The sequence below is a fragment of the Hyalella azteca genome, unplaced genomic scaffold (genome assembly GCF_000764305.2).
Source record: "Hyalella azteca isolate HAZT.00-mixed unplaced genomic scaffold, Hazt_2.0.2 contig15442, whole genome shotgun sequence".
Lineage (NCBI taxonomy): Eukaryota > Metazoa > Arthropoda > Malacostraca > Amphipoda > Hyalellidae > Hyalella > Hyalella azteca.
The window spans coordinates 183644-211575 of record NW_025945296.1 but is presented as its reverse complement, the minus strand read 5'-3'; the positions used below and the strand labels follow the sequence as shown (position 1 = coordinate 211575).

Sequence of the window (27932 nt, the reverse complement as noted above, 5' to 3'; positions counted from 1 at the left end):
TTACCATGTGAATGAAAAGGTTTGACCTCATCATTACCGACAGAATACTTCATCGATCTGTGATAACAAGGATAAAATAATAGAAAAATAACAATGATAAATTTATAAATTAGCCCACTAGGCCACGGTGAGACCTAATGATGCTTGCAATGACAATTAATATAGTTGTTTCAGGCTTGTTTTCGTTTGATTCATTCGTTTAAGCCTCAAATATTATCAAAGACTTAATATTAGCCTCAATATCAAAGGCTGAATATTAGCTGATGGGCGGTGGATCCATTCTTTCTACACTGAATACGAATACAGAGCGAAAGACTACAGGAAATTCTTGCTCTCTGCTAAGTTGCATTCGTTTTACAACGTAGAATCCCATTGTGTTGCGGGAACGAAATCCTCTGATTCAAGTAGTGTAAAAAATTACCGCATTAATATCCTATAAATATATAAAAATGTATTTTTAGCTTATATATTATTCTAAATGAAGCTCATAAAATAGAATTAGGAATTGGCATTCTAAATGCGAACATTTCTTTAACCGTTTATCAAAACAATGAAATTTAAATTATTTATACTGAAAACTCAAACGCAGACGGAAGGAGCAAATAACAATATTTTCTAAGCATTGAATTAACAAAATTCTGTGAACAAAGCTCATTAATAATCATGTTACTGGCCACCCGAAGATCTGGACCAAAACGACTGCAAAGTAAAATAGAAGTATGAATAATCTGCCAGTGTCCTCATCTAACCCAACAATACTATGAACCAACTCAACGTGGTGTGTGTTTGGAGGAGGTACAGTACATAATTAAAATCGATATCACTTCGTGAGTGAGTTTTTAGACCTTCGACAACATTTAATTCAGCAGCTTAGTTTACAGAGAAGTGCAAATTCGAACAATCGGTAGAGTTTTGCTGCATGATATCCATACCGACACCACGTCAGTTGCTCAACATCGCCTTCACGAAGTCACGTGAGAGGAAACGAGCGGCTTCAGCTTCTGTGGGCGGCAAGCGGCGACAGCGGAAGGAGCCGTCCGGAGCTGTGAGCTCATAGACCGCCTGCGGACTGTCGACTTCGACTTGGGTTTTGACCCACTGAAGGAATTCGCTTAGAGAATCCACCATCGCACCCGGTGAGAAGAAGCCCTGAAAAAACGAACGTTAGAGAAAACGTTCAGTGAAGCCATCTATGAAAATATAGGTATGTCTTACGCCAGTGTTGTTCGTGAGCAGCTGTTGCCAAACGTGGCTCGTCATCCGTTTAAACCTCTTATCATCCATCAAGTGCAACGAAGGGCGGGCGAACCTTAATCGTTGATTGCGATCGGTTCGTGGTAGAATAATAAGATTTCTACTATGGCAGATTTATAATGTATGTGCAGTAATTACAAGTTTACCTAAGTGAAAATTGGATTTGGATATCTATAGAAATACCCGCGTAGATGTTGAAGTTTGAAGATGTCGAATGTGCCACTGATTGACAAACGATATGTTAAAAAAATTCACAATCTCCAGTCGCTCTGCTAATCAAACAGGGAGAGTCAAAGCAGATTTGACTTTTATTTAATATTTTATATAATTATATATTTATTATAATATATTTAATATTTTATAAAAGTTATTTCGTTGCAAAATCCCTCATAGGTTCTTACCTTCGAGTCCGAGGGTAAATTCGCCACACGGAAGGACCGAAGACGCTTCACGACGCCGCGGTCATCCCGGAAGCCACACACTACACGCGGGATGCCCACCAGCGCGCACTGCGCCCACGTGTTGCACATTTTGTACGGCGGCATCGATTGTTTCCTGGCGCTGGGTCTCAGCCTGTCAGTTTTGAGTTCGATCAAGTCAGTAGATCGAGGAAGCCCATCAGGCGCTCTGTTATCAACCCCGTCTACCTCAGCCCCGTACAGAATGGAGTGTTCCGACAGTTGAGCTCGAACAACAAGGCAGTACGATTCCTTCTCGTTATTGCCAGTGCTTGGATCCGACCCTGAAAAAGCAATTATATTAAATAGCATCTGATAAAATTTCTCCTTAATCAATGACGAGAGTCGTAAAAATCTGTATAGTATATTTGAGTAAAAATATAGTAAAAATCTGATCTTTTATTTTCGAATTAATCGTTATGACAGAACGCTTGTCATCGTTTTGACGATGGAAATTTTAAGGAATATTTGTAGCTTCGGACGCATTATGCATAAGAATAGAATAGAAGTGTCGGCACGGAAGAAATAGTCCCATGGCCTATTGCCGATTCTTTTACTTTTTATGACTTGATACACATGGGATCCGGCCTTTGGAACACGATCTTTCCATAACTGACGATTGATTGAGATAGCTGCTGGACTTAATTATTGCCAGCAGGTCCGTAAGGTGCTGGGCAGTGCATACGTTTCCAAGAGCCTCACAACCAATATAACTGAAAACTTTGCGACACGTACATGCACTGCGTCGAATATAATGAATTTTAAACTTGTTGTACCGAATTTTTTAAAATCATGGTTTGAACATGGTTGGAGACTCGTTAACTATCACAAACAAATATAAAATTAGGCCAATTGCAGTAATTTAATCAAGAATAACATTGTTATTCAAATAATTCACACTCGTCGTACGATTAATTAATATTTTGGCAGTGATTATTTGAGTACCTATATATGACGTCAGTTTCAAGTAACAGAGTTGTTAATACTAATAGTAAGCAAATACATTTCAAGCGTCTCGATATTATCACGCAGCGTGCTATCTACCACTAAAGCGATCTCTGCAAACCTATGGTTTAGGATTGGGGTAAAGGCATCTAAGTTTTCAGTTTCATCTTTCTCATTCACATTAATAAATAGTCCCACCATAATTGTAATAACCCAGTGAAAACTTACAGACGCGGCAGCTTCTGATTTGGATTACCATGAAGCTGGGGCGACTCTAAATTTTGTTATGGAACCTCTATTATGTAATTGACGACAAGCTTGTCTCACAGCATCTTGAAATCTCACAGGCTTGTTTGTCATGATGCTGCTCAAGTGATACATAATCATGCGCAAGGATTAAAGTAATCTTAGTTTGTTGGTGTAGATGCAATTAAGTTTAAGAGGTAATAATTCCTTGACCTTTTGTGTTGACCAGCATCAAGTTCTTTCGAGTTTCAAGTACTAGGCGCCTGTTTTCCTAGTATCCATTTATTATATATCGCACCATCTGTAATATCACGGTCCAATGTCGATAGTCCGGGACTAAATTGACGTTCAACTATTTACTGATATCGTTGCTTTTCATGGTAATACTGCTGATAATTCTTCAATTAATAATTAGTAAGGGATGTGGCTTAGTCGATGACTTTAGATTTATAATTAAGTGAGTAATAGAAAAACAAAATTAAATGAATTCAGAACAAAGTTATTTCTGTGAATTGAGATGGGAAACACTTGAAGAAAAAAATATCCCATACCAGTCATGGTTGTAAAGTGAGTCGTGCATCTGTCCGTCCGTCCGTCCGTCTGTCTGTCCGTCCGTCCATCTGTCTGTCCGTCTGTCTGTTCGTCCGTCCGTCTGTCTGTCCGTCCGTCCGTCTGTTTGTCCGTCTGTCCGTCCGTCCATCTGTCTGTCTGTCCGTATTTTGCAGTCTTTATAATAAAGGCAGTTGATTATAATTAATATTATTCAATTTATTTAACAAGTTGATTATGAAATGTCGATTTGAGATTACCACACGAAGTAATCTGAATAATGATTTGTCATGGCTTCCAAAAAATCCCTGCTTTTCGCTTCATTTATCTTGGTATCCACTATATGCCATCAGTCCAATAAATATCTATATTGTACAGGATAGATCGTTAATATCCGAGAAATTAATTACAAAATTTTCTAGACCTATTTCTTGCAAACAAGTGGCAATAAACATACATGGCGTATTGTTAAAGTAAACCGTTAAAAAAATCAAGCATTTTTTCTAAGTATAATTTATTCACCTGAAATGCCATACTTTACTCTGCTTTTCTACATTAATATTGATGCATTTATTGTATTGTCAGACCAGTTTTAGTATATGCCATCGTCACAGAAGCTTGCTGCTCGATTAGACAACCTGACTAAATAATTTTGTTCAGATCATTTCTTGAGACAGCAGAAACTTTTAAGCTAAGAACAAAATCGTGAATTATCAATTATTTATCTTTACATTCCGTTTTTTTTTTCAATCAGATCATTGGTAATGACTGAAGGTCTCCACTTCGTTCCTCTTCATGAATGTTTGTACGGCCAACTTAAAGGCCTGAACCCATTTCCGTACCATTCCATCACTCACGATGTTTTCACCACACTTCACGATTTGGATATGGATGTAGCCTGATTTGAAACGGGACCAAGTTTCACCACACTTCACGATTTGGATATGGATGTAGCATGATTTGAAACGGGACCAAGTTCAAGGTTCTGCAATACAGAGGTAACGGAAGAGCTGGTATGGAACACTGCTACCTGTCACCTAACGGATATGAAATCGGAGAGAAGCGACTCGGTCGCGATCTAGGAGTGTTGATGACTACTCAGGTCAAGTTTGGTGATCAAATAGCGGCAATAACCGCAGGAGGCAGGCGGCAGATGAAGTGGATCGGGCGAAAGTTCAGAACAAGAGAAGCGGAACCGATGATCACATTCTTTAGAGCCCTTGTGATACCCCTCTTTGAATACTGCTGCCAACTCTGGACGCCGTTCACACTCGGCGCAGTGCGGCAACTGGAAGGGGTTCAGCGAACCTGCACTTCCAGGATCAGAGTGATGGAGGAGTGGAACTACTTGGGGAGGTTGGAGCACCTGGGTTTATACGCTATACCCACTGCAAAGGAGACGGTCGAGACCATGTCATTCTGTACACAAGAAAAATAATAATCGGAATGGCACCAAACTTTGGAAGCGAGACTTCCAGGATTTTAAAATACCATAACCAGAGAAGGGGGGACCTTCCAGGATTCCCCCACTACGTAACAGATCCGCGGTCTTTCTGCGGCTGGGCCGAGGCTGGTTAACGTCCTACCAAAGGATCTAAGAGCGGGTGAGTTCACTCTGGAGTCTTTCAAGATACGACTAGACGTGTTACTGCACACAATCTACTACCCGCGGTGAGAAGCAAGCAACAGCATCATGCATCTGTTGGCCCAAATGAGGGCTTATGCGCAAGTCAGAGGAGGCGATCCATCGTGGCCTTAAAGCTGCTACGTCCGAAACATATGATATACTACGGTTTCTAAGTATACTTGAGCAAGGAGAAACTCACTCATTTCCCTAACGACGGGATTTATTTTAAAATCACGTTAACAGACGTAGACTCGATCGTAAGGTTAAGTAATGGCGTCTGTGTCTTCCAACCAGAAGATGGACGGCGCACATGCGCTAAACGGCGGCAGCAGCGCTGTGGCTGCGTCCACAGCGCGGCTACTCTCAAAACACGCCTAGTATTTTACCAACAGCATCATGTCTTTCGTAAGTAAAATTTATACTCTATCAGCTGGGTATCACATTTGAAGGTAACAGCCAACTTTTTTGAGAGTTCTGTATTAACCACGGCACCCTTTCCAAAAATTCCCACAATACTCTTCTGCAGCATCATCAATTAAGCATTAATGTTTCAATTGCTATTTAGGCAACAAAGGCTATCTTCCTATCACATATAGTAGATAAGTAGATAGTTACATATGTAACATATCACTAAATTATTTCAGCAAATCAATTGTTGTAGATTGAGAACTATATACCGACCACTCCTTACCTGCCGTCATGAACTGCTCGAACTTAAATCCCCACGAACCCATACGTAAATATTTTTCGCTTGCGTTCATATTCTGCCTGTCCTGGAGGGTGACCGCTGAACACAGATAAATTGTCCCTGCAACCCTGCAATGTAAATTAAAATATTGAAATGAGTTAAATAAAATCATTTGAAGATCGCATTCATTAATTATTTGTAAAACAAATAGGCGATGGAAATTATCGTTTCGCATCAGACATGTTAGTAACAGAAAGATGGCAATTTTCACTTCAATAATAAAAAAACAGAACTGCTGGCTGTGGATATTAGAGAGTAAAAAAATATCCTGTAAAATTCAATTAGCTAGTTGAATTGACTGCGTAAAAAACACTACATTATCGAAACTCCAAGAAAGATAATTGCGAATTTTATTCTTCAAATTTGTTTGCTCATGTGGCGGCTGCATGTTAATTTTAACCGAGCAGTCTTAATATATTAATATTTTAACCGAGCATAATATTTTAACCACGCAGTCCAGAATAATAATATTAGTTGATTCCATGAGCTGGAAACACATGACCATGGAAAAATAATACTAGGAGAAAACATGACCGCGAGAAAACAATATTTTGAGGAAACATGAATGCGAGAAAACAATATTTTGAGAAAACATGAATGCGAGAAAACAATACTTTGAGAAAACATGACCGCGATAAAACCTGTCTCTTATACACATCTAGATGTGTATAAGAGACAGGAGCACAAGGCATTCACAAGGTATCACTTGGAGGCATGCAGAACAAAATGCAGTCTCAAGGTCTCACTTGGTGGCATGCAGCACAAGAGTGTCCGGCTTGTTCAGGGTGAGCAGGATTCGGGCCTCGTAACGGTTCGTCACGAAGTCGGGCTTCGGACGCATACACTCCGGGTGCCGCATTATCCACTGCTCCACATGCGTCAGTCTTTCGTTGAAGTATTCATTCAAATCTTTGCGTTGCACTTGGTCCATAGCAAGGTTGAGGTCAAAATTTACCTAAGAGGGTAGAAAATTTACATTACTTTTTTATTATTTAGCGACGCATGAGGTCTAATTTTTAGAGTTTCATTGAGTACTCTAAGTTTGAGTTGAAATTAGGAATCCAGAGAGTTCGATTAACGGCTGAGAGACATGGTGATCATTAGAAATTGTTGAATAGAGGCGATTCAAACACTAGGAATCTATTTTTCTATTCAAATCACTGTTCAAAGAATCCAGTTACTGGATTTTTCTCGAAATATAGATTAGATACATGTTTCTAATATTATTAGCAGGTGCTAAGTAATGTGCCTCGAACATTTGTTTATTAGATTATGCACAGATTAATTTTACCTCTTTTTCATGCGCCTCATTCCAGTCAACGGCTATCCGTGCGAGGTTTCTCCCGTCGTCATGAAACTGACGATTGCCATCCAAGGAATATTGTCCAATTATAGTAGGGGATAATTGCTGGCACCAACTGCAAGCAAAATCCACAGAATATACGAACCTTTTCTTCAAAGATTAATACCACAAATAACCCTTAATTGCTAATATATTGATAAATTACATTCTTGGAATTAAATTTTAGGTATACAATATTTGACTTTCGCAAATATTCCAAAACGTCTTGAGTGATCGAAAAATATAGTAAACCAAATTGCTTTGAACTGAGGAAATAAATTGATATACTGAAATCACGACAAGAAATTCCAAATACGCATGAGATAAAAATATCTAAACATAAATGTTTGTTTAAATTGGCACTGGTACAATTCTTCAATTAACAATTATGTTATGTAGTAGTGAAAGGTCACAAAAATAATAAAAACATTAATAATTTTTATTGTTCTTTCTAATGAGCAGAAAATGTGCGAATTGTAATTACTTCCATTGGCTCAGACGTAATTCAGTTTGAGTTGAATACTACTACATGCTGAGAAAGGTTGGGGATACTAAAATTAGATAGATAATTATACTAAGATACCATTCATTACTGGCTATACGCTGAAAAATGCTGAAAGGAAAGGAAAATTGGCCAGTTATTTCAAATCTATACATTGCGCTGTTTCTTCACAAAGTTGTAATTGGAATAAATTCTTTCAACAAGATCATACATGTAACTCATATGGTTTTTTTACGCACTATTACTAATAAAGATTATAAATGTGAAATCAAATTAATATATAAATTTTGTTTGGCGCGGCAAATTCAGACCTTTCTTGTTGAACAGATTTTTCACATCATGAAAAAATTGGATCTCATTAATGAGGCACAATAAATCGAAGAAAAGAGTCCCTAAAACTAAAACAATATTAAAGTAACATTAGCTACTAAACAAGGCCATCTAATGCAATTAAGAATCAAAAAGTTACTTCTATGATTTTACATCACAAAGTAAACCTATGTTTACAATTATAGGCGAATTATGAGTTTTGGTATGACTAAACCGTTAGTTCGTGCACTTACAGACTTTTATTAGGCGATTGAAGTTAGCAAAATAGCGACCGCACTTATACGGAAAAACTTGGGTTACGAGAGAGATAAGTCAAAATGCAAATGACTCGAACAGAAATATGTTGCAGTAGATTTTTAAATTTAATCCGAGGGAGTGCCAAAATGTTGTAACATTTTTAAATCAGTGCTTCTGATTTAATAGCGTAAACTTTCAGTACACGCCAAGTACAAATTTTCAGTCAAATCTGAACAAATATCTTACGTGTCAAGATTTGAAGTTCTGCAAGACGCCATCACTGAATTCCTCACGAAGATAATCAGCAGGTGGTGAGTAATGATTATAGATGCTTTAATTTGATTTAATTCACTTGAAAATGAATGAAGCCGCTTGGATGTGCATTGCTCACAAACAATTTAATGAGAACGTTTGCGCCTGTATCCTAGTATTACATACAAATATTCTTTGTTTGAAATAATTAAATGGTATTTGATGACCGAGCAGGAGTTCTCTCCGCCCCCTGCTATCGCCGAGGCAGAACTGATATGGACTCGATTGCACTTACTGCATTGATGCCAGAATCCTGCTACGATCTTGTGTCAAGTAAATAAAAAATCGATCGAACGAGTGTGAAATGATGTTGAAAGCGTTGGTTGTATTTATATAGATTATGTTATAACCAAATGCTTCCAAACTATAAGGTGGAAAATAGAATCTAACACTTACGAGCTAAAGGTTAGAGCGTGTGGTGACTTCATGCATTGAGGCTTACATTCAAGGCCAGGCAAGTCATGACGAAAACGCGAGAACGACGCGTTGTATACTGCAGCTTTGTTTGTAATCAACATTAAATATAGCACAAGGTGTAAATATTTAATTTACCTTCAATTACTGTCTATAGGTTGCTTGTGCTTGAATAAGGCGATGGTATCCACATAAATTGTATATCATTGTAATTGTAACCAACATCAACTTACTGAATTTCAAAGGTAGGTTTGTCGAGTACGCTTAATGAAAAATGGTATAAAGAGTTCAATGAAAATTATATAGAAAAATATGATATTGTGATATAAAATTAATACGTTTTTAATAACAAATAAACGCGTCATTCCTGATCTTCGCCCTGAGTCCACTTTTCCATGTGCAAAAATTGAGATGCATGTAATCTCTTGAATAAATTTGCGTACAGTAAGGAAAATAATGACTACTAGCAATTTAATTCAAAGAGGAAGACGTTAAATCAGAGGTGTTATTCGCTTGGTATGGCGCTGGATTTACCAAAAGCAATCAGAATGCAACATTTAACTGGGCAATGGAAACTCTTTGCTCTTTTCAGTCATGAATAGTTCATTCTGTAATCTTCTTTTTTCTTTAACACTGCAAAGTTGAAAAATAGCTGAAGCATTTAAGAATTATGTGTGCACATTCTGTAAACACAAAGATTCGGCGCGTATTCTTTTTTCGGCACTATAATGAAAACGTAGATCATAAACTTCCCTTCGCATTATGTTTACTTCGATTATAGGAAACACGGATTAACGTACAAAAGAGTTTACGGATACAAGAAGAGGTACTGCTAATTTTACCATTCAGGACATAGTAGCCATCAGAATTAAACGAAATCCGCATTTCGACTCAGCAGTGACGACTGCTGCTTTAAGTACAAAATGAGCTGCGCTGCTCTAGAACACAAGCGTTTGACACAGCGGGCAATAAAGAGATACAATATTATGCAGTGTAATTCATATAGTGTGCACAGCATTTGCACCTCGGTGAACACGCGACACCTCGGTCTCATCCTGCATCAGAACTCGTATATAAAGTAATGTCATACTTGGAGCTGGTCGAAGATATTTTGTTGTAATGATTGTAGGGGCGTAAAACAAAACATTAAAAATATATATATAAACGAACCAGTAGAAAAGTTTTCTCCTTTCATTCTCATATCTACAATTCTACATGTGGACATTTTTATTTTAAGTTTCAGTTACTAACTATTCGTGCTTTTTTGACGTCGTTTTGGAAGTAGACAATGAAGACACGAGAAAATTATGATAACGCCATTATACTAACTTAACAATAATCAGATCATTTTGCTCCAGCTGTTGCACTAAAATGTCTTCTATATTAAGGTTCCTTTCGTGCAACTTTACAATTTTATTAAAACCAATAACTATCTACCTAAAAATAAACCTTAAGTACTACTGTATCGACAACATAAGTTCCAATCATAATTATATCACAAAGTTGGACAACAATCTTCGGAATTGCGAACAATTTCCCAGCAATCGGAACTTGACTGAGGCTTGTCCATCTTGTGGTTACGGTGACCTGCCAGCATCAACTGAGTGGCAATTGAGGCAACACTACCATTTTGTTGCTCGTCTCATAAGGGTAAAGTTATATTATATATAAAGTTATATTTCCTATGTCAATTCTTCTCAGTTGATCATTATGACTCGACGTTTCGGGTCATAAACAGCAACGGTTGAGCCGTGGTGACATTGAGAAAGAACCCTCGTAGCCTCGGTTCACATCTGCACAAATCAAAACATCAGCAATGTACGAACAAGAAGAGGAGGAGGGGAGAGCGAGTTGGTACGAGGACCAGATTTATGAGTGAGATCAATTTGAACTGAATCATTTTATTAACTTACCCTCGGCGTGCGTCGGACACAAATGCATCCCCTGTAACCGGCAGAAGTAATTAGGCATTTGGAAATAGAATATCAAGAGGAATATCATTATCGTGGTTTCCATGCCGAGTTTTGATACGATAATTAATTTTATGGTTTCCATAGTTTGGAACACAGAAAAGTTTACAGTTCCGTACCTGACGAATAGAAGTGGAAGCTTGGAGTTGGATGCTCTGCGTCAAATGGGGTGGTTTGAATGTTGAGGCAACCAGGAGTCTGTTTATGGAAGTCGACGACGCCATGACTTTGATCTAAAATCGGTTGAAAATAAACATTCAGAGACTGAAATTAATTCACCAATGTGTTTATAAGCGTGGAAGTTTTTTTAGACATCTTCCTTGTTTACGAAAAAGATATAGAGTGACTTAATTTGCATGTTATTTGCATAGGTCGACTATTATTGAACTTAAAGGGATGAATACGATTGTACGAGGAATACGATTTATCGTATTACCACGCTTAGGTTTGTATTATCACGCTACACTGAACTCCGTTCATTGAAGCAACCGTGTGCCAACTCCAACATCGCACAATTTATTTTGTCCGCATTCTAAGCTTGTTGTTTTAAATAGATCTGCGATATATCAAACGCTAAAATATTCATCACGTTCCGTACTAAAACTTTCGCCAAATCTCCCGACACGAATTGATGTTGTCGAATGAGCAGCGCCCCACTCATTGGCTGTGTAACTTCTGTGTAAGCTTTTTATTGCTATTCAGTTAACCTCTATTATCCAAAATTGTGTCACAACTTGGCAGAATCATTCAGAATTGAGATACAAGACTCGGCCATGGTATTGTTTTAAGTTTATCTGCATATCTGTCATTGTACCGCCTTCTATTGATAGTTGAGCTGACTGATAAGGAAGGAACGGAGATAATAAAATTGTGTAAAACGTATGTTCGATTGTCAATCAGGATTCATTCTTGTATAAAAAATTTTTAAACTAGAAGACAAATGGCAAAAAAAATGCATGAAATTGTAAACCATGCAAGTTGGATCGAAGACAAGCGCGGCGCATGCTTTTTTACTAACAATAATTTTCTTGTTTCTTTTTGTGAACTTGCAGAAATGTCGAGTAGCCATACCAAAATTATAAACTATAGTACATTTAAGATTTTTGAACAAATGGGGATCCTTGATTAAGAATAATTAATTTTAATTAAGCATTTATTTTAATTATAATTTTATTTATTTAATTTCACGATTATTCTGATCACTTACATATGTCCTGAGCCACATTCAAGCAAAATTATAATTTCTTAATTTTTATGATCACAAGAATTAAGGGGTTTAGACATTACAAACAAGGACGGGTTAGCCTTCAACTAAATGATTTTTATTCAACAATCGGCAAATCAATCAGGTGGGAGAGCAATTTTATTATTCTATGTTAGAAAATTCTGTCAATCAGTTGAGTGTTTTTTATTTTTGCTTCTTGAAAACTGTGGGAGTGTGGAACAGTGTTTCTAGGTCTAAATTGCGTCGAACACATGCTTATTTACGACATATTATAATTAACATAAAATTTAAGTATGTAGTAAAATTTAACGATACTTAATCGTCGTATTATTGGAGGAGCACAGCGGTCGGACACTTTAAGTACGACGCCACTGCTCTGTCTGCTAATGACTCACCTCCTATCACTGAAAACGAATTGATACTTGTTAAAAGCATAGATTTCTGCGTTTAAATAGTTCAAACAATGCCACAGCCAAGACATCATACAAGATTGTTCCTATATAGTTTTATTTATTTGAGCTATATAGTTTTATTCGTTCTATGTGAAAGATATATCCTTTCATACAAGTGGGATTAAGGAAGATTTGTGACTCATGAGCCATCGATATGACAATCGTCAATCGATATAATCCATTCACATATTTTCTTCAGTTAATGACGTGGGAAATTTGTGCAGTGTTCGGAAAGACTCACATTACAAGAAAAATGTTGAGTAACGGATACGAAATAATTCCACTGAGTGTTTAAATTACTTAAGTTGACAATGAACATTTTCTGCGGCATGGGATGAAAAATATTACAGGATTTTCTTTATGGCAGCGAGTGGACCCTTTCATGAATAATTAATTTTTGTGTTGCCAGTGGCTAAAGAATACGCTGTTGTGTTGCCAGATGCTAACGAATGTTTTCCCTTCGTTAGGCACGATTTTCACCTAGTCGATTTAAGTCGAAGACTAAGAGCATTATCATCATACACATTGAGTTTAGCACACACATCTTCTTTATCAATAATATTTCTAGACCATTAGCTCAGGTCCAATGGCGAGTTTGGCTAAGTTATGGTCGTCCTATTACTACACTCGAGAGCTTGATGTTCGTGAGCCCTTCTGTATTATTGTCGAACTTTTCATTTAATAATTGGGCCTTATTGACCCTGATGTATTTCCTGTTTTGAAGACGCCGACTATTCCTAATATAAGTGTTTATCGGTTCGGAGGGTATGGATTAATAACAAAAGCAGGGATTCTACCGCGGACGCTCTGGCCAGGCTGGTCAGTGTCAGTGTTTTGCCATTTATTCACGTGTAGGGTGTTAACCATACATTTATTATCCAAGTTGATAGTTAGATTCACAATCTATGTTTTATCGATAACAAATGGCCGCTATCGTATTTGTAAATAATATTTCATTAATAAAATAAGTTATTTATCAGTTATTATTTATTCGATGAATAAGCAAAACTTAATTGTATGTGTTTTTTTTCTTGTGTTAGTTGACAACACTACGTAGACGAGACTATTTGGACATCATTGAAGAAAAACGGCAGCTGCAGTTGAACTTATTCGTTCACAGACATGAGATGCATGATCACCTATTTAATTTATAATGCAATTTTACCACTCTAATTAGGTTCTAATTTTAACTCACATAAATGATATAAATTGGATATTTGGTAAAATTTCGATAAAATACGGTAAAATTTGGTTATTAATAACATATAAGTGAGATATCGTAATCGAATAAAAATGTTATCAAGTTTACTTGCATGGACACACTTTTTTTTTCCTCTCAGGAATCGAAACTTCAATCTTCCACATTTGAGCTCCAGACACTATCGGCGTTGGAAGTGCGTCGTCTTGCTTATTCATTGGGAGTGTCATTTTGTTTACGTTAGTTCTCCACGTATGTGTTGAAATTTATTTTCAGTGTATCTATGAAGAAATAAGTTATAATTTTCTGTGAGTATATGCATTAGAATCTTATTGCGTACTTCTCGTTATGAAAGAAATTACGTGGATGCATTCAAAACCATAGTTTCTGTGCTATTGCTGACTCGTGACTGCAATTACAGTCGGTAGTGACGGTAGGATGATATCATTGAGCAACAGCAAGGAAGTCGGCGAGCTGATTTTCTCTGAATTTCATTTACAGGAGATATAATTTCTAGGTCGTCACGTGTCTCTATTTTAGTTCATGAATGAGGTGATTAGCAGTTTTAGCACTAGGTATTGCTGGATGCTAACAATCTCCAAATATCCAAAATTGAAGTCACCTAATCGACTAATTTTTCCCGTGTCTATTTACTTGCTTGTGACTCGTCAGGCTTGTGTGCAGTGAACTTAATCTGTTGGGTAGATGTCAATTTACGAGATTTGTTTACTTTCTTAAACATTTTCTGATGATGTTTCCCGACTTAGGTACCTAGTTACATTTTAACTACCGACAGGCGCCAAGTACGTACGTGAGAGGTGAGACATTGAGACAATGCTGTTAAATAATGTTGCCGAACAAGACACAATCAAAATTCGTCTTTAGTCAGACTAGGTATATCAAGTGCCGGAAAAATACCGTAACTTAGGCTTAAATCGATAAATGTACATAGTTTTTATCATGAATGTTTGGTCAAGTTGACGAAAACTGGTGACGAAGTACTAGTTTAGATTTGATGTTCATCTCGAAAATTGAAATGAAAATTTTTATCATGAAATTTTAAGATGTGGAAAACTGCCACAAACATATGATATTTGTATGCATGTCCTGCACCTGCGACCTGCACAGATGGACGAGTCTTCACTCGATGAATATCACTCGCCAGATTGAATCCTTGTCTTGCAGTTGTTGGTTAGTCGTTCCTGAAGTTATTTATCACCTAAAACCGATTGATTACATGTTCTAACCAGTAAGAATATCCATTTATTTAGTAAGGGTTGTTCATAAATCAATGTACAAGTTGCGGGGAAAAAGACTAATTAATTTCACAGATTTTATGTAGTTCTATTAAATTTTTATAAACTATTGCGTAATATTGCAGAGAATGATTTTTTGTTTAAATTTTGTTTTGAATATATCGGAAGATATAAATGGAAAAGAAGAAAAGTGCTGGATGTGAACACCGGTGACGCGGTGAGTATAGCTATGACAATCGACTGCAGATGCCTCTAGCTATTGTACGGCTGGCTCTTTCTAAAATGAAAGTACCTAGTTATTATTTTCTACAAATATTACTTAGCGCTCTTTAGAAATTATGCTTGCGATATCGAGAATTATATTGTTATTTGTTGTACTGAGAACTGTATGATTTCACATTCACAATGCTTGCAAAGTGCAAACTGTGACAGATGATGTTAATTCTGAAAAGTTATAGCGCGCACAGTCTGACTATACGCTGGCCAGTTAGCTAGCCTGTCAGTGAGCGTGCCGGCTAACCCGTAGTCTTGCATTCAATTTTCTGGCAGCACAGCGTGGCAAAATAGTTTCTTCAGAATGTTAATGTGGGAAACAAATAATTGTTTATGAGCGAATTGTTTTTCAATATATTTATTTGCACTATTATATTGTATCATATCTGCATACTACTTTATTTAAAGTATGCAACCTGAACATTAACTGTGCTGATTGTGCTCTGAAGGAGAATGTTCGAAACATCCCTGGGTATATTGATGCGACGAATTTTGATGCTAACGAGTATTTCAGAAATTATTGCCTAACTTGCCATGTTGTGCACAGTTTTTTGACATGCTTCCAAACGGCAGTACGTAGCTGACCGTGGCTAACATTTCGGGAGATGGATTAGGCAGGACGCACCCCGAAAATAACTCCTTGCACACATGAAGTAGAGATATGAATTTGCACATATAAAAACGGTGACATAAGAAACGGGACATGAGGATTTACAAGCTTTGCCTAAAAACTCATTTCTTGTTCTCAAATAAAATGTAGACGAAGTAAAGTGAACAACTGATGAAAAATCTTCCGTCAGCTTGTCAAGAACATTTTGTTGTGTTCATCGTGAAATAGATTCTTTGAAGGAAACTGTGTATGTAGATCATTTATGTAGTATGTAGTGTTGCATGTAGTTATTATTTTGTTTTGAAATTCAATTGTATTCCAGATTAGTGAAATGCTGAGAGTGGACAGTTCCGGTGATAATGATGGAGATGTTAGTGACGAAGTTACGTTGGACCGCGCGTTGCCTTACGGTTACGCTGAGCCGCGCGACAACTTTGACACCAATTCGTGCGCCAGCGATGACGCTTCCGAGACAAAACCGCTCTTCCACAGCGTGAGTATCCAAATTATTTCAGTTTTACCATAAAAATCTAATCATTGGGTCTTCTTTGCTTACTTCATTTTGTATTTACTCAAAGAGGTTTTGCAGGTTAGTTAGTCAGCTTAGTCTATACTGATAAGTTATATTTTTCGCAAAAAATAGTCTGGTAGATCGTGGCATAGCGTTCCCCTTCACCGTGTTATGTTTAGTTTTGATCTGCGAAGTGGCTATGTCATTCTTTCTTTATCATGAGGCATTACGAATATTTCATTCATTTCGCAAACGGTCCTCGTTTCGTACACGACAAGAAAAGTATGCATTCGACCATTTTGTTACCATATGCAAATTCGCATGAATGGTAAATTTCTTATAGAATATCATCAATGAAAATGTGTTCACAGCACGAGAATTTATATGCGTACAACTATTGATCAGAGAATGCATTATAATTTTAAAGGAGTCGAATAGGGTTAACTCTTTAGATGACGTTGGTAGATCGAAAGGTAGATTTAGCAAATAATAGTAATATATTAACGACGTTTCGAATGTATCAACATTCATTTTCAAGTTAATATAATCATTTAACCATAAAATTTTGGTGGACACAATAAGTACATAATACATGTAAATAGGATGCAACAAGGAAATTATAAACGGAATTATTCTGAAAATTATCTCAAAGTTCAGACAATTTCGGTGGCTTGAAAACAGACTACTGGACTCTGCCAGCAATCGTCTGTCGGTTAATAAGCATGAGAATTGTGCATTTTTTCATTCTCAGGGCAGCTGTTATTCCCTGCTGTGTTATGCATACAGGATACAAATTTTGCTCCTAGTTAGGATTTGGTTAAGTGACGAAAGCTACGACATGTGAGCCATCGCAACTTACTGAAGCTGAAATATTGTTCCGGTTTCATCTATTTTTGATATCCTTTAATTTACGGTATTCTAACAATATTACTCTACTTTTCTATTACTCGACTCTTTCACAAGTTTAATACTTCGAGAACAATCTTGAATAAGATCTCATTTGGGTAGTCTCTTACAATAACTTTTATTTCATGAGAAGAGTAAGTTTATTCCATAAGTAAAGACCGAGCGAAAATTTATATCAATGCTGATATCGCCGTCGCCCTACCCGTCTGTTCCACAAGCCTTAAATACTAAAGCTGGATGCGACTCATCTAGTAGGTATTTAGTGTGAATGAACTATTGTTTTCACTGCCGTAAGAATTTTCACTGAATAGTGCATACTAGAAATTAATAATATTCTCAAAAAATAAGTAAACTCATCCAGAAAAGTCAGCGGTTACGCTACCTTTAAACGCGTCGACCTACCTTGCCATTTACGAACTTGACGCAATCACTGTATTTATTTTTCTGTAATTGCTCCGAATTTTCCCAGCTTTATTTGTGACGATGAGATATAAATGATTTTGTACTTAAATGTTAGTACAAGTTCTGTTGATATGTATTCTTACTGGGAACTGGTTGTTAAAATAATGTGTAAACGTAATGTCTTGACAAGTAAGCATTCCGAAGTATATGCGAAATTACATTTATTTATACACGGGGTAACCTCAAGCGCTTAATTAGTCCCACATTATTTACACCGGAAACGACTTGTTTGACCGCGGTATTGATCGAATCAATCTTTATATGGCTTGTCCGTAACATGCAAGTGACTTGTGAATTGTACGTAACTGACTTGCGATTTAACTGGAGCGTGTGATTGATGACGTGTACCAAAATAGGTGACAGAATGTGTAGACGTATGTTCACCACTTCAGGAACATAGGAGTGACTTGTCCCACGTCGGACGCGTGTAGGCAGTGACATATATACCCCGACAGGCGCGTGTAGGCAGTGACGCGAACCATGACAGGCGCGTGTAGGCAGTGACGCGTACCACGACAGGCGCGTGTAGGCAGTGACATGTACCCTGACAGGCGCGTGTAGGCAGTGGCGCGAACCACGACGGCGCGTGTAGGCAGTGATGCGTACCACGACAGGCGCGTGTAGGCAGTGACGCGTACCACGACAGGCGCGTGTAGGCAGTGACTTGTACCACGACAGGCGCGTGTAGGCAGTGACGTGTACCACGACAGGCGCGTGTAGTTGGTGCAACACGCAGTTGACTACAGTTGGTGAGGTAGTTGACTACTGTAGTCGCTAATTTTAACCATAGCTCACTCAATGGAAGAAAACCTTTTGTCTTCTATATTATGTGAACCTGGTTTACTGGCAAGCAAATTATACAGAATATGTTTGTACTAAATTGTCTTTGGTCATGAGTGAAGTCGTAGTGTCCGAAGTTTCTTTAACAGCAGCAAAAGACCGTTTAACAAATGCACGTTTCTTTTCAGTGTTGTATGATTTCAGTATGCTAATTCAAAACGCAAACACTGTGTGGAGGCCTGCTGTTTCGTTTGATTGAGTTTTGCTTGCGTCTGTAATAAATCTCCTAATTTAATTTGATTCTGCTGCTCCATTTGAACAAAGACATAAAAATCTGAATAAGTGGAACTATTGATTGCTTGGATGAGTCAAATTAAGATGCTTTAACTACTATCTTGAATTCAAAACTAACTTCCCATGCCGGGAATCGAACCCGGGCCTCCTGGGTGAAAGCCAGGTATCCTAGCCACTAGACCACATGGGACATGACCGTAGGCTTCTTTTCCCAACTGTCGATGTTCGTTATGGGGATGAGGAGCATTATGTGGATGATAAGCGATCAAAAAATGCTTTTGGCTTTGGCTCCAGGGGCCGTATTATCAAAACTTCGTAAGTACGCAAAAGTGACTTACGAGTGGCGTTGCTATGACAACGTAATACTAGCGGTGGTATTATAAAAACATTTGCGCGATAAAAATTTGCGCGGGGAAAAAATTTAGGCTTTTAGCTAAGACTTGCGTACGAAAGTTTTGAAAATGCCAAAATTAGGGTGTATTTACGTACCACAGAACTTTTTTGTCGTAAGTACAAAAAGTTACGAATTTTTGATAATCCGGCCCCAGGACTAGAATGTGTAAAGTTAATTCCTCGATATCTTACGACGCGCCTTGAATCGATCATTTTTGCATCATTTTGGCTATTGATTTGGTTGAGAGTTTTAATTAAGTTTATTTTTTATTCACATTGGTGATGAATGTTCGATCTCATTGGTGGTATGAATCAAAGTACTTTACCTCATCAGTATCTTGCAAGCGACTTTTTGCGACACCAAAGTATCTTGACTTTTGTCTATAAATTTTTATACCTATCTTAAAATTTTAATATTTTTTGAGCGGGCTTGCGCTCGTTATTGGATTGGTCACCAAATTTGAGAACACCTAATTTATTTTGATTTTGCTTTTTGTACAAAATGCTTTCTGTCGATTTTTCTACTTAACGCATCTGCGATCACGCCCACGCTATGGATAGACATTTTTCACATTGTCGCTGTTCTGTTAGCTTAATGCTTATTTCTTTCCTCACCAGTAATAAATATTGCTAGAAGAACCTTGTCACCCCAATGTATTTGAATGAATATATATGGTAACGCATTTAATTAAATATCAATAGATCTATGCAATATTTATGTTAATTATAAAAAATTAATTTCCAGCAGAAATCCTCTGACGCAACCATTGTATGCCGTTCATATCAATCGGATGAAGAAACTGCTTATGAAGTTCATAGCTCCGTCCTGGCCGTGTCTTCCCCTGTGTTATGTGCCGCTATTGCTGTGGCTTCTTCTATGCCATGTTCTCCCGTTTTTTGGCGGGTCGAGCTGCCGAATTATAGTTTCTTACCACACGAAGACTACGACGACCATGAAATTTGGGGTTACAGAGAAGTTTGCTTCAGAATCTCTTTCGTAAACGACCGATTTATGATCAGAATAGAAGAACTGGATTCAGATATTGTAAAAGCTTTAGTTAATATGCTTTACTGCGAACAAAGTTCACTTGCTGTGCAAAATGTTCCTCTATTATGTGCTTTTTTGAAGCATTTAGAATGCAACTTCGGTGATGCATTTGAAGTCGAGCGTATTTGCAAATTAAAAGGGATCAACACTGACATCGGTGCTCAATGTGTCTTCCTGGGTGAAGAATTAAATGTGATGAACATTGACTTCTTGGTTTCGATTTTAGTGGCAAACGATAATGAACAGGAAGCATCCGTGGCGATGAAAGAGTTCCAGTTGTCTGTTCTTAGCCAATACCAATTATCGTATGGTGTTACGGCTCTCCCATCACACGACTTCTTGTGTGCCCGGTCCTTTTGTGATCTTGTGAATCTGGTATTATGTAACGGTTGTACGTTTTCGGCTCAAATCCCAGACAATGTCTGCTTGGGACAAGTGCGACATGTAGCTTTCGCGACAGTGCCAGACGTAAATGTTAACGGGAGAATGAATTTTTGTGTAGCATCTTGCAAATGGAGTCTGAAATTTGAATTTGATATTGATACCAGCGAACTAATGCCTGGACTAACGTGGGACTTGGGGTATGTAAAACTAGTTGATTGCTCCTGTCACAATTATTCTGGACTTGTCCTAAAGTCATTATGCCTGAGACCTTTCTACACCAACCGCACTGATAATAGATTTCATTCGTCAGAGGAAAGCGTTACTGATGCCATAATGCCCGTTAAATTTGTCAATAATACTCTTCCATTTTTAGCGAAGAGATTTTCTACGATTAGCTCACGCGTTGTCAAAGAAAATGAAAATGGCCATCCACTCGCTAAGTCATCGACGCCTGAAGTCAGCTCGATAATTTCAAATGCCAGATATACTGATCAAATTGCCGAGTCTTTCAAACATGCGCCAAGCTATTCAAATATATTTGAAGTTACATGCAGGACTAATGCTAGTCGCCGATTGACGCCAAGTAAACTAGCCGACAAGGACGCCTCTCCAGTTGTTACTCTCGCTGTAAGAAGTGTATCAATTTCCCATCCTTCTCAACAAGCTATGAAGACAACCAGGAATGAGCAGGATGAGCGAGATCACGATAACTCTAAAATGCCTGAGTCACTCGACCTGGTTCAACCTTCTTCGAAGCGCCGGAAAACCGAGCTAGGCCAAGAATTGTTTTCGGTTTATAAAGATACATGTAATCATGAGAATATTTCCTCAATCGAAGATAACAAACTGCTTCCCGATGTGTTTTCGATAAAATCGGAAGTACAAACTGCATCGTGTGAGGTTTCAGAATCAGAAGAAAAATATCAAGCATCTCCCATGAAGATCGACACGACTCTGCGCAAGTGTCCGGCGTGTTCGATGCGATTCGTGTCGCCTCAAGAAGTCCTGATCCACATGCAGCAACATCTTGGTGAGATACCGAGGAGTTACGGCATTCGATGTGTTGATCCGCGATGTCCAGTGTTAGTTAAAGTCTTCAACGAGACATCGCATTTATTGAAGCACGTGGTGCGATCCATGCACGACTGCAGGTATTGCTCCTTTTCCTCCGGTACACGCGGAGGACTGGCAAGACATCACTGGATTCACGAGGTGAGTTGTAGCGCTAGTCAAAATTGTTCATTCCGAATTATCGCGGTTAATGTTTGTTATCGTGGATCGTGCAAACTAATGTTTGCTATAACACTTCCATTTTCTTCCTAATATTATCTGTTGTCATTAATTTGGGATATAATCCGTTAAAATTCTTGCTAGTGACATAATTCGTGCAAATAATAAAACTTGTGTGCTGTTACAGTTCAAATGTTTGCTCCTATGAATATCAGTTCTGTAGTTGCTATATTGCATTTGCCTTGGAAAATCATGAGATTGAATGAGATGTTAAGATTTGAGTTTCACGAAATTGAACGAAAATCGTTTTTGAATTAAGCCTGCGTTTTTATTGTTCCTAAAGCAACGAGGCCGAGTTCGGTGCAAGAAAGAACGCGATGCAGTTGGCGACGACAACGATGATGAGTTAAATTCTGACCAAGAGATCACCAGTGCACCAGACACATCTTTCCAGATGAAACGCTTCAACTGCGGTGGAAATATGCTTTCTTCTTTGAAGACCAGGAAAGTGAAACGCAAGATTCGTAAAAATGAGGCCCATGACGAAGATTTTTTGCCGTCTTCCCGAAGTGGCTGTCGGAGTGGTGGGCGGAGTGTAAGCACTCCACATCTCGGTATCCGCCTCCCCCAGTATGATGACCTTCACTTTAGAGAAAATACCCCGGATGAAATAGCTATGTTCACGCCGCCAAAGAATTGCTATGTGTGCGGTCTTGGGTTTTCGGAAACGGACTCGGCTGTTGACATGGCTCTGCATTACTACGAGCAACACAAGAATTTGGTTCCCTTTGAATGTCCATTCCCGCAGGTAAGATTTTTTTTAATTTGAAAGCTAGCTTAAATATAGTTTAATAATAATCAATTGCAGTGTAGGCAGTATTATGATGCAAACCGATGATCAAATTTCAAAACCTTCATTAATTTTATTGCGTGCAATTGCACTTCTCACCATTGCTATCGCTCTGATTTCAAATTCCTTGTTCCCAGTTTATATTCTGGTCCGATTTTTGCAGGCACAATAATTGCTAGAATTAGTAGCATTTTATATAACTATAGAATGAACGAATTTCAAAACCTTCACTAATTTCATTGCGTGCAATTGCACTTTCTCACCATTGCTATCGCTCTGATTTCAAATTTCTTGTTCCCAGTTTATATTCTGGTCCTATTTTTGCAGGCCCAATAATTGCTAGAATTAGTAGCATTTTATATAACTATAGAATGTTATGCTTACGCAAATGATATTTTTAGTGCCCTCTGGTGCTGCGGCAAGCGGCGCTGATGTTGGATCACCTCAGGAACCACATGTGGCGGCAGCGGTTCTCTTGCGTCGACTGCAGCTACTCTGCCAACGCATCAAAGACCATAAAGCTACACGCTAGGGCTCATGTTCACGTGCAAAAGGTTAGAAAATGTGGTATTCATGTTTATGTATCGTAAAACACATTTGGATATTGGATTCGTTCATTGAAAAAACTCCTCATTAGTGTGTTAATTTGGAATTAGACCTTTCTGTTCATTGTTCTATTGATACATAATAATCATATGGGTATTATAGTATTGGAGCTTATTACACTCCTCTATATTGTATCATTAGATCATCAAGTGATGTATGTTCGCAATAGCTCCCCAAATTAAGTAGGTTCGTTTTATAAACGATGGCTTCATTTTGACGATAACATTTTGCTAACGTTGGCTTCATTTGACAATAACGTTTTGCTAACGATGGCTTCATTTTGGCGGGAACGTTTTGGTAACGATAGCTTCATTTCAATTGTGAAAGATTTGGTAGCGATGGCTTCATTTCAATTGTGAAAGTTTTGGTAACGATGGCTTCATTTCAACTGTGAAAGTTTTGGTAACGATGGCTTCATTTCAACTGTGAAAGTTTTATTAACAATGGCTTCATTTCAACAGTGAAAGTTTCGGTAACGATGGCTTTATTTCAACTGTGAAAGTTTTGGTAACGATGGCTTTATTTCAACTGTGAAAGTTTTTGTAACGATGGCTTTATTTCAACTGTGAAAGTTTTGGTAAAGATGGCTTCATTTCAATGTGAAAGTTTTGGGAACGATGGCTTCATTTCAATTGTGAAAGTTTTGGTAACGATGGCTTCATTTCAATGTGAAAGTTTTGGTAACGACTTCTTCATTTCAAGTGTGAAAGTTTTGGTAAAGATGGCTTTATTTCAATGTGAAAGTTTTGTTAACGAATTCGTCTTTTTAGCCCGTTCGTCGTCGAACTGGTGCGCTTTGTAACGACAGTGACGAGGAGGGCAGAGCAGCGGGGCCCGGTCGGTCTGACGACAGTCGCGTTGCCGACTTGCGTGGCATGCGCTCCATCGCTCCTCCACCCAAGCCCGCCACTCCTGTTTGTGCCGTCGAAGACGATGTGAGTGACACGATCTGTACGCGATTCATTTTTGTGGACGATTTTTTTGCTATTTATTTTATAAGGATTTCAATTTATCATGGTAGGTGTTTGTATATGTGTGTATGATCTTCCATTTTATTTTGAGGTTTGTTTTTATATTCTTGCCTGTCGTATGACAAAATTTGTAACTCCCCACAGACTCCAAGGTCGGCTCCTGTCATCGCTGCTCGCAAGTTCGTACAGCCGTTTGTTTCTAAAAATCACAAGACGTCGAAGATCTTGCCTTGCGTTGCCGGTTCGCGTGATAAGTTTGTAAGGCCTTCATCATCCATATTAGCTTCTCAGTTCTGCCTGATGCGTAGCAACACCGTCCCTGGTCGTCATGCGAGTCACTCTACGCGGCCTCAAATCGCCCCACACGGCAAATCTCCAATGACTAAACATCGAAAAACTGCCGCCGGGACTTCAGAAGCGTCCTCGGCCCGTCGTGTTAATGCCGCTGGCCAAAAAATTTACCGATCAAATTCTCTAGAAGGCTCCACTGACTTTAAGACGCCGTTGAAAGTGACGCATGGACTTCCAAGAAACGGCAAGAACAATGAAGTGCCAGTGGGACTTATCCGTACAAGTTTGGCTGCAACTCTCTCTTCTGTGACCATTACTGCAGCTGATTCCTACGCGAGACGACAAAACTCTGGACGTGTGAAGAACGATCCGCCCACCAGCATTCCGATCTCAAGCATCCCGGGCCTGAGCAAACAACAGTCGGAACTACTGGCACAACTTGTCTCGAACGTGTCCGTTACTGTCACCATGACACCACCGGCACTCGAGACAAAAACGAAATCACTGGAGCCTTTTTCCAAAAATGAAAGAAAATGTCCTGACAAACGGAAATCTACTGTAGGAAAATCGCATGATGAACAGTGTGGTAACAATAACAAGAAGCGGCAAAGAAAAGACGATGCTCAGTCGTCTGGTCTTCGTTTGTCAGAAACGAGTATTAAAAAGGCAGGTAAGAATGCATCTGGAGCTTTTGAACTCCACACAATGAATCCAATCATCTTAGATAATACACTGGCTTACTCCTGTCCTCATTGTGTGGCCCAGAGAAAAACTGCTTTAGAAATTTGTAAACATTTTTTTGACGAGCACATTTCAAAGTCGGAATTTTTTTGTCCTTTTTGTCTGTTCTACGACGTTCTTGATAACGTAACTCGTCTTGGTAGGACAAACTTTCGGCGTAAGTGCCTGCACCATTTGCTCCGCCATTACAATAGGAATGTTCAAGTGACAAATGAGAGTGAGAGACCTCACGATAACAGTCATTCAATGCCTGTGTCAAAGTTATGTGATGAAAATTGTGACAATAAGCCCTTGTTGATGAATGGACAGAACTGCAATTCAATTATGTCGTCTAGAAACGGCTACTTCTCTGATGAAAATTTTATTGAGCCTGCTCGAATAAACCCGTCGCTGGAAAGGAAGGTTAATCAATTCACAGCTGAGGAAAACCATGAGGGGAGAGAGAGTTCCAATGAGCAAAACTCTTTTTCTGACCAAGATGATTATGATTTTGTCCCCAGCGACGATCTTGACGACGAGGATGATTTATATTCACCCTCTAAACCAACGAAGAAAAGAATAAACGAAGCATCTAGAAAAGAGTCGAACAAGCGTTCAAAAAAAGCAAAGAGAGAGATGTTTCGTCCGCCAGCTAAAGTACAAAAGGGGGACAATGAGGTGGCTTGCGTTGACAGAGCCAAACGATCAGGTGATGAATATTCCAATAGATTCAAATCATCAGCCCCTCGGCAAAACTTGAAAGGAATGAAGACAGCCTCGGTTGACATCTCAGCTTCTGGCAGCCTAAAACGCGAACCTTCTTTGTGCAACAACACCAAGAGCGCCGAAACTCGTGAAGACCAGACTGAAACGGAGGGACTTGCATCGGAGGAGTTATCTCCTTTTATGGCATATTTCCAGCATCTCTATAGAGAACGTTTAAAGGCCGTAGCGGCCTACGATTCGGGGCATTACTCCTCGGATACCCCATTGTCCTACGACGAGTTTAAGATGCCACTTACTCCCATCACTTTACATGGAGCGTCTTCTTTTGCCGAGGCTAAGTCTTCAGGATTGAATTCCACTGAAGCACTCGATCCTCCTGTTCTTGGCACCAAATATCTATTGCCTTCGGGCCAGCTAGATCATTGCAGTAACTCAGCACTGAAACCTCATGGTGCATTAAAACGTGAAGGAGGACAAATTCAACAGATGACTGAAACACTTGACTTGAAATTGGAAAATAATTCTTCATCTCAATTAAAGAGTAATTTCAATACCTCTCAGAATTTAAATAATCTGCGTCAATATTACCTATTTTTCCAAGAATTTCTTAAAGCAATGCCTTCAGTTTCTGAACAGTGTAACACATCAGAAAGTGTAATGCTTCTAGCTAACCAGATATTATCGAGCGCCATTCTCGCTCAACCTCAATGCAGACTAAATTCAGAGTTGGAAAGGCCAGGCACGTCTGGAATGATGGAGCTGGACGCTGCACCATTCGACCTGAAAAATCAGCTCACGCCAACGACATCTCATGATGTTATTACTGACGCTGCACGGAGTATTTCTTTGGACCGAGAAATTCAGAAGAAATATTTGATTGCCTTGAACCAGCTTTTGTTTCAGGCTCCTGCATCGCAGCCCTGATAAATGTTAAACGACTAGCTTTATCCGGTATTGTGTATTGGAAAGATATTCCTCCGCTTTGCCTCAGTCTTCCCTCCGTTGTACCTCAGTCTCCCCTCACTGCACCTCCGTCTTTCCCAGCGCTGTACCACCGTCTTCTCCCTGTTGTACTAGAATCTTTGTCCTGTTGTACTATTGTCTTCCCCATGCTGTGCCACAGTCTTTCTCTGCCGTACCTCCGTCTTCTGTACCACCGTCTTCTCCCCGCTGTACACCCGTCTTCCCGCTGATGTATCACCTTCTTTCTCCTGCTGTATCACCATTTTCACTCGAACGTACCATCGTTCCACCATCATTTCGTGCAGCTCATACTATTTAACGCTGATGAAATGTGGAAAATGTAATCTTGATCAGACTTAGGAGTTATTCAGTAACTTCCAGGGTTCGGATATGAACGTTTGCCAAAACCGGTTACGGCGTAACCTAAAGGAGTAATTTTGTTTCTCACGTTGTACGCAATTCTTGTGTAATAGTTTTCATGGCTTATTCATTCTATTACTGGGGTGAGAGGCTGAATTCTAATTTAATTTTCTGATTTTTAAAAAATTTTGTTGCTCTCGTAATGGAAATCATTATAGTTGTTCCCGTTGGAAAATCATTAATTGTTTAATAATAACAATACATGTCGTTCCATCACGCTGATCGCCTTGTTCATGTTGCTGTTTCTGGTAGTTAGTATCTGTTGCTTTCAGTTCAATTTTGACCGAAGTCATTACTCTGTATTAAGTAGAAAGGAGTCTTAAAATTCTTCCTCTAGAACGCGTTTTCTTACTTAACCTTCCAAAATAACTTCGGTCTATCAATGGTTCTGCATTGATTTCTGTATTAGCCTCATTTTCGTTGGGGTTC

The 27932-nt window shown here is 38.7% G+C and overlaps 2 protein-coding genes, 1 long non-coding RNA gene and 1 other non-coding gene across 7 annotated transcripts; 1 reads left to right on the top strand and 3 right to left on the bottom strand.

Moving 5' to 3' along the window:
* Nucleotides 1-88: 88 nt before the first annotated feature.
* LOC108664600 (decapping and exoribonuclease protein) lies at nt 89-8800 on the bottom strand. The gene is made up of 6 exons (XM_018151222.2): nt 8485-8800; nt 7119-7245; nt 6574-6782; nt 5771-5895; nt 1656-1996; nt 89-1149 (listed from the first exon to the last, which is right to left on the bottom strand). Exons 1-6 carry the CDS (start codon nt 8514-8516, stop codon nt 943-945), a joined length of 1041 nt encoding a protein of 346 aa, XP_018006711.1. The 5' UTR covers nt 8517-8800; the 3' UTR covers nt 89-942.
* Nucleotides 8801-9946: 1146 nt separating this feature from the next.
* Nucleotides 9947-11581, bottom strand: LOC125179155. The gene is made up of 2 exons (XR_007157162.1): nt 11054-11581; nt 9947-10757 (listed from the first exon to the last, which is right to left on the bottom strand). It is a non-coding gene; the product is annotated as an uncharacterized LOC125179155 (long non-coding RNA).
* A 2432-nt stretch (nt 11582-14013) lies between these two features.
* On the top strand, nt 14014-27842 carry LOC108664596. Of its 4 annotated transcripts, none has more exons than XM_047884427.1 (7): nt 14014-14117; nt 16271-16441; nt 20040-21938; nt 22300-22764; nt 23208-23360; nt 24183-24347; nt 24528-27842. In XM_047884427.1, exons 2-7 carry the CDS (start codon nt 16280-16282, stop codon nt 27042-27044), a joined length of 5361 nt encoding a protein of 1786 aa, XP_047740383.1. In that variant the 5' UTR covers nt 14014-14117; nt 16271-16279; the 3' UTR covers nt 27045-27842. The 4 variants fall into 4 exon arrangements, with proteins under 4 accessions (XP_047740383.1, XP_047740384.1, XP_047740385.1 ...); XM_047884428.1 differs by lacking the exon at nt 14014-14117 and adding an exon at nt 15154-15274; XM_047884429.1 differs by lacking the exon at nt 14014-14117 and adding an exon at nt 15154-15282 and having other exon boundaries at nt 20043-21938.
* Nucleotides 19020-19091, bottom strand: Trnae-uuc. Its single transcript has one exon. It is a non-coding gene; the product is annotated as a tRNA-Glu (tRNA).
* Nucleotides 27843-27932: the final 90 nt, after the last annotated feature.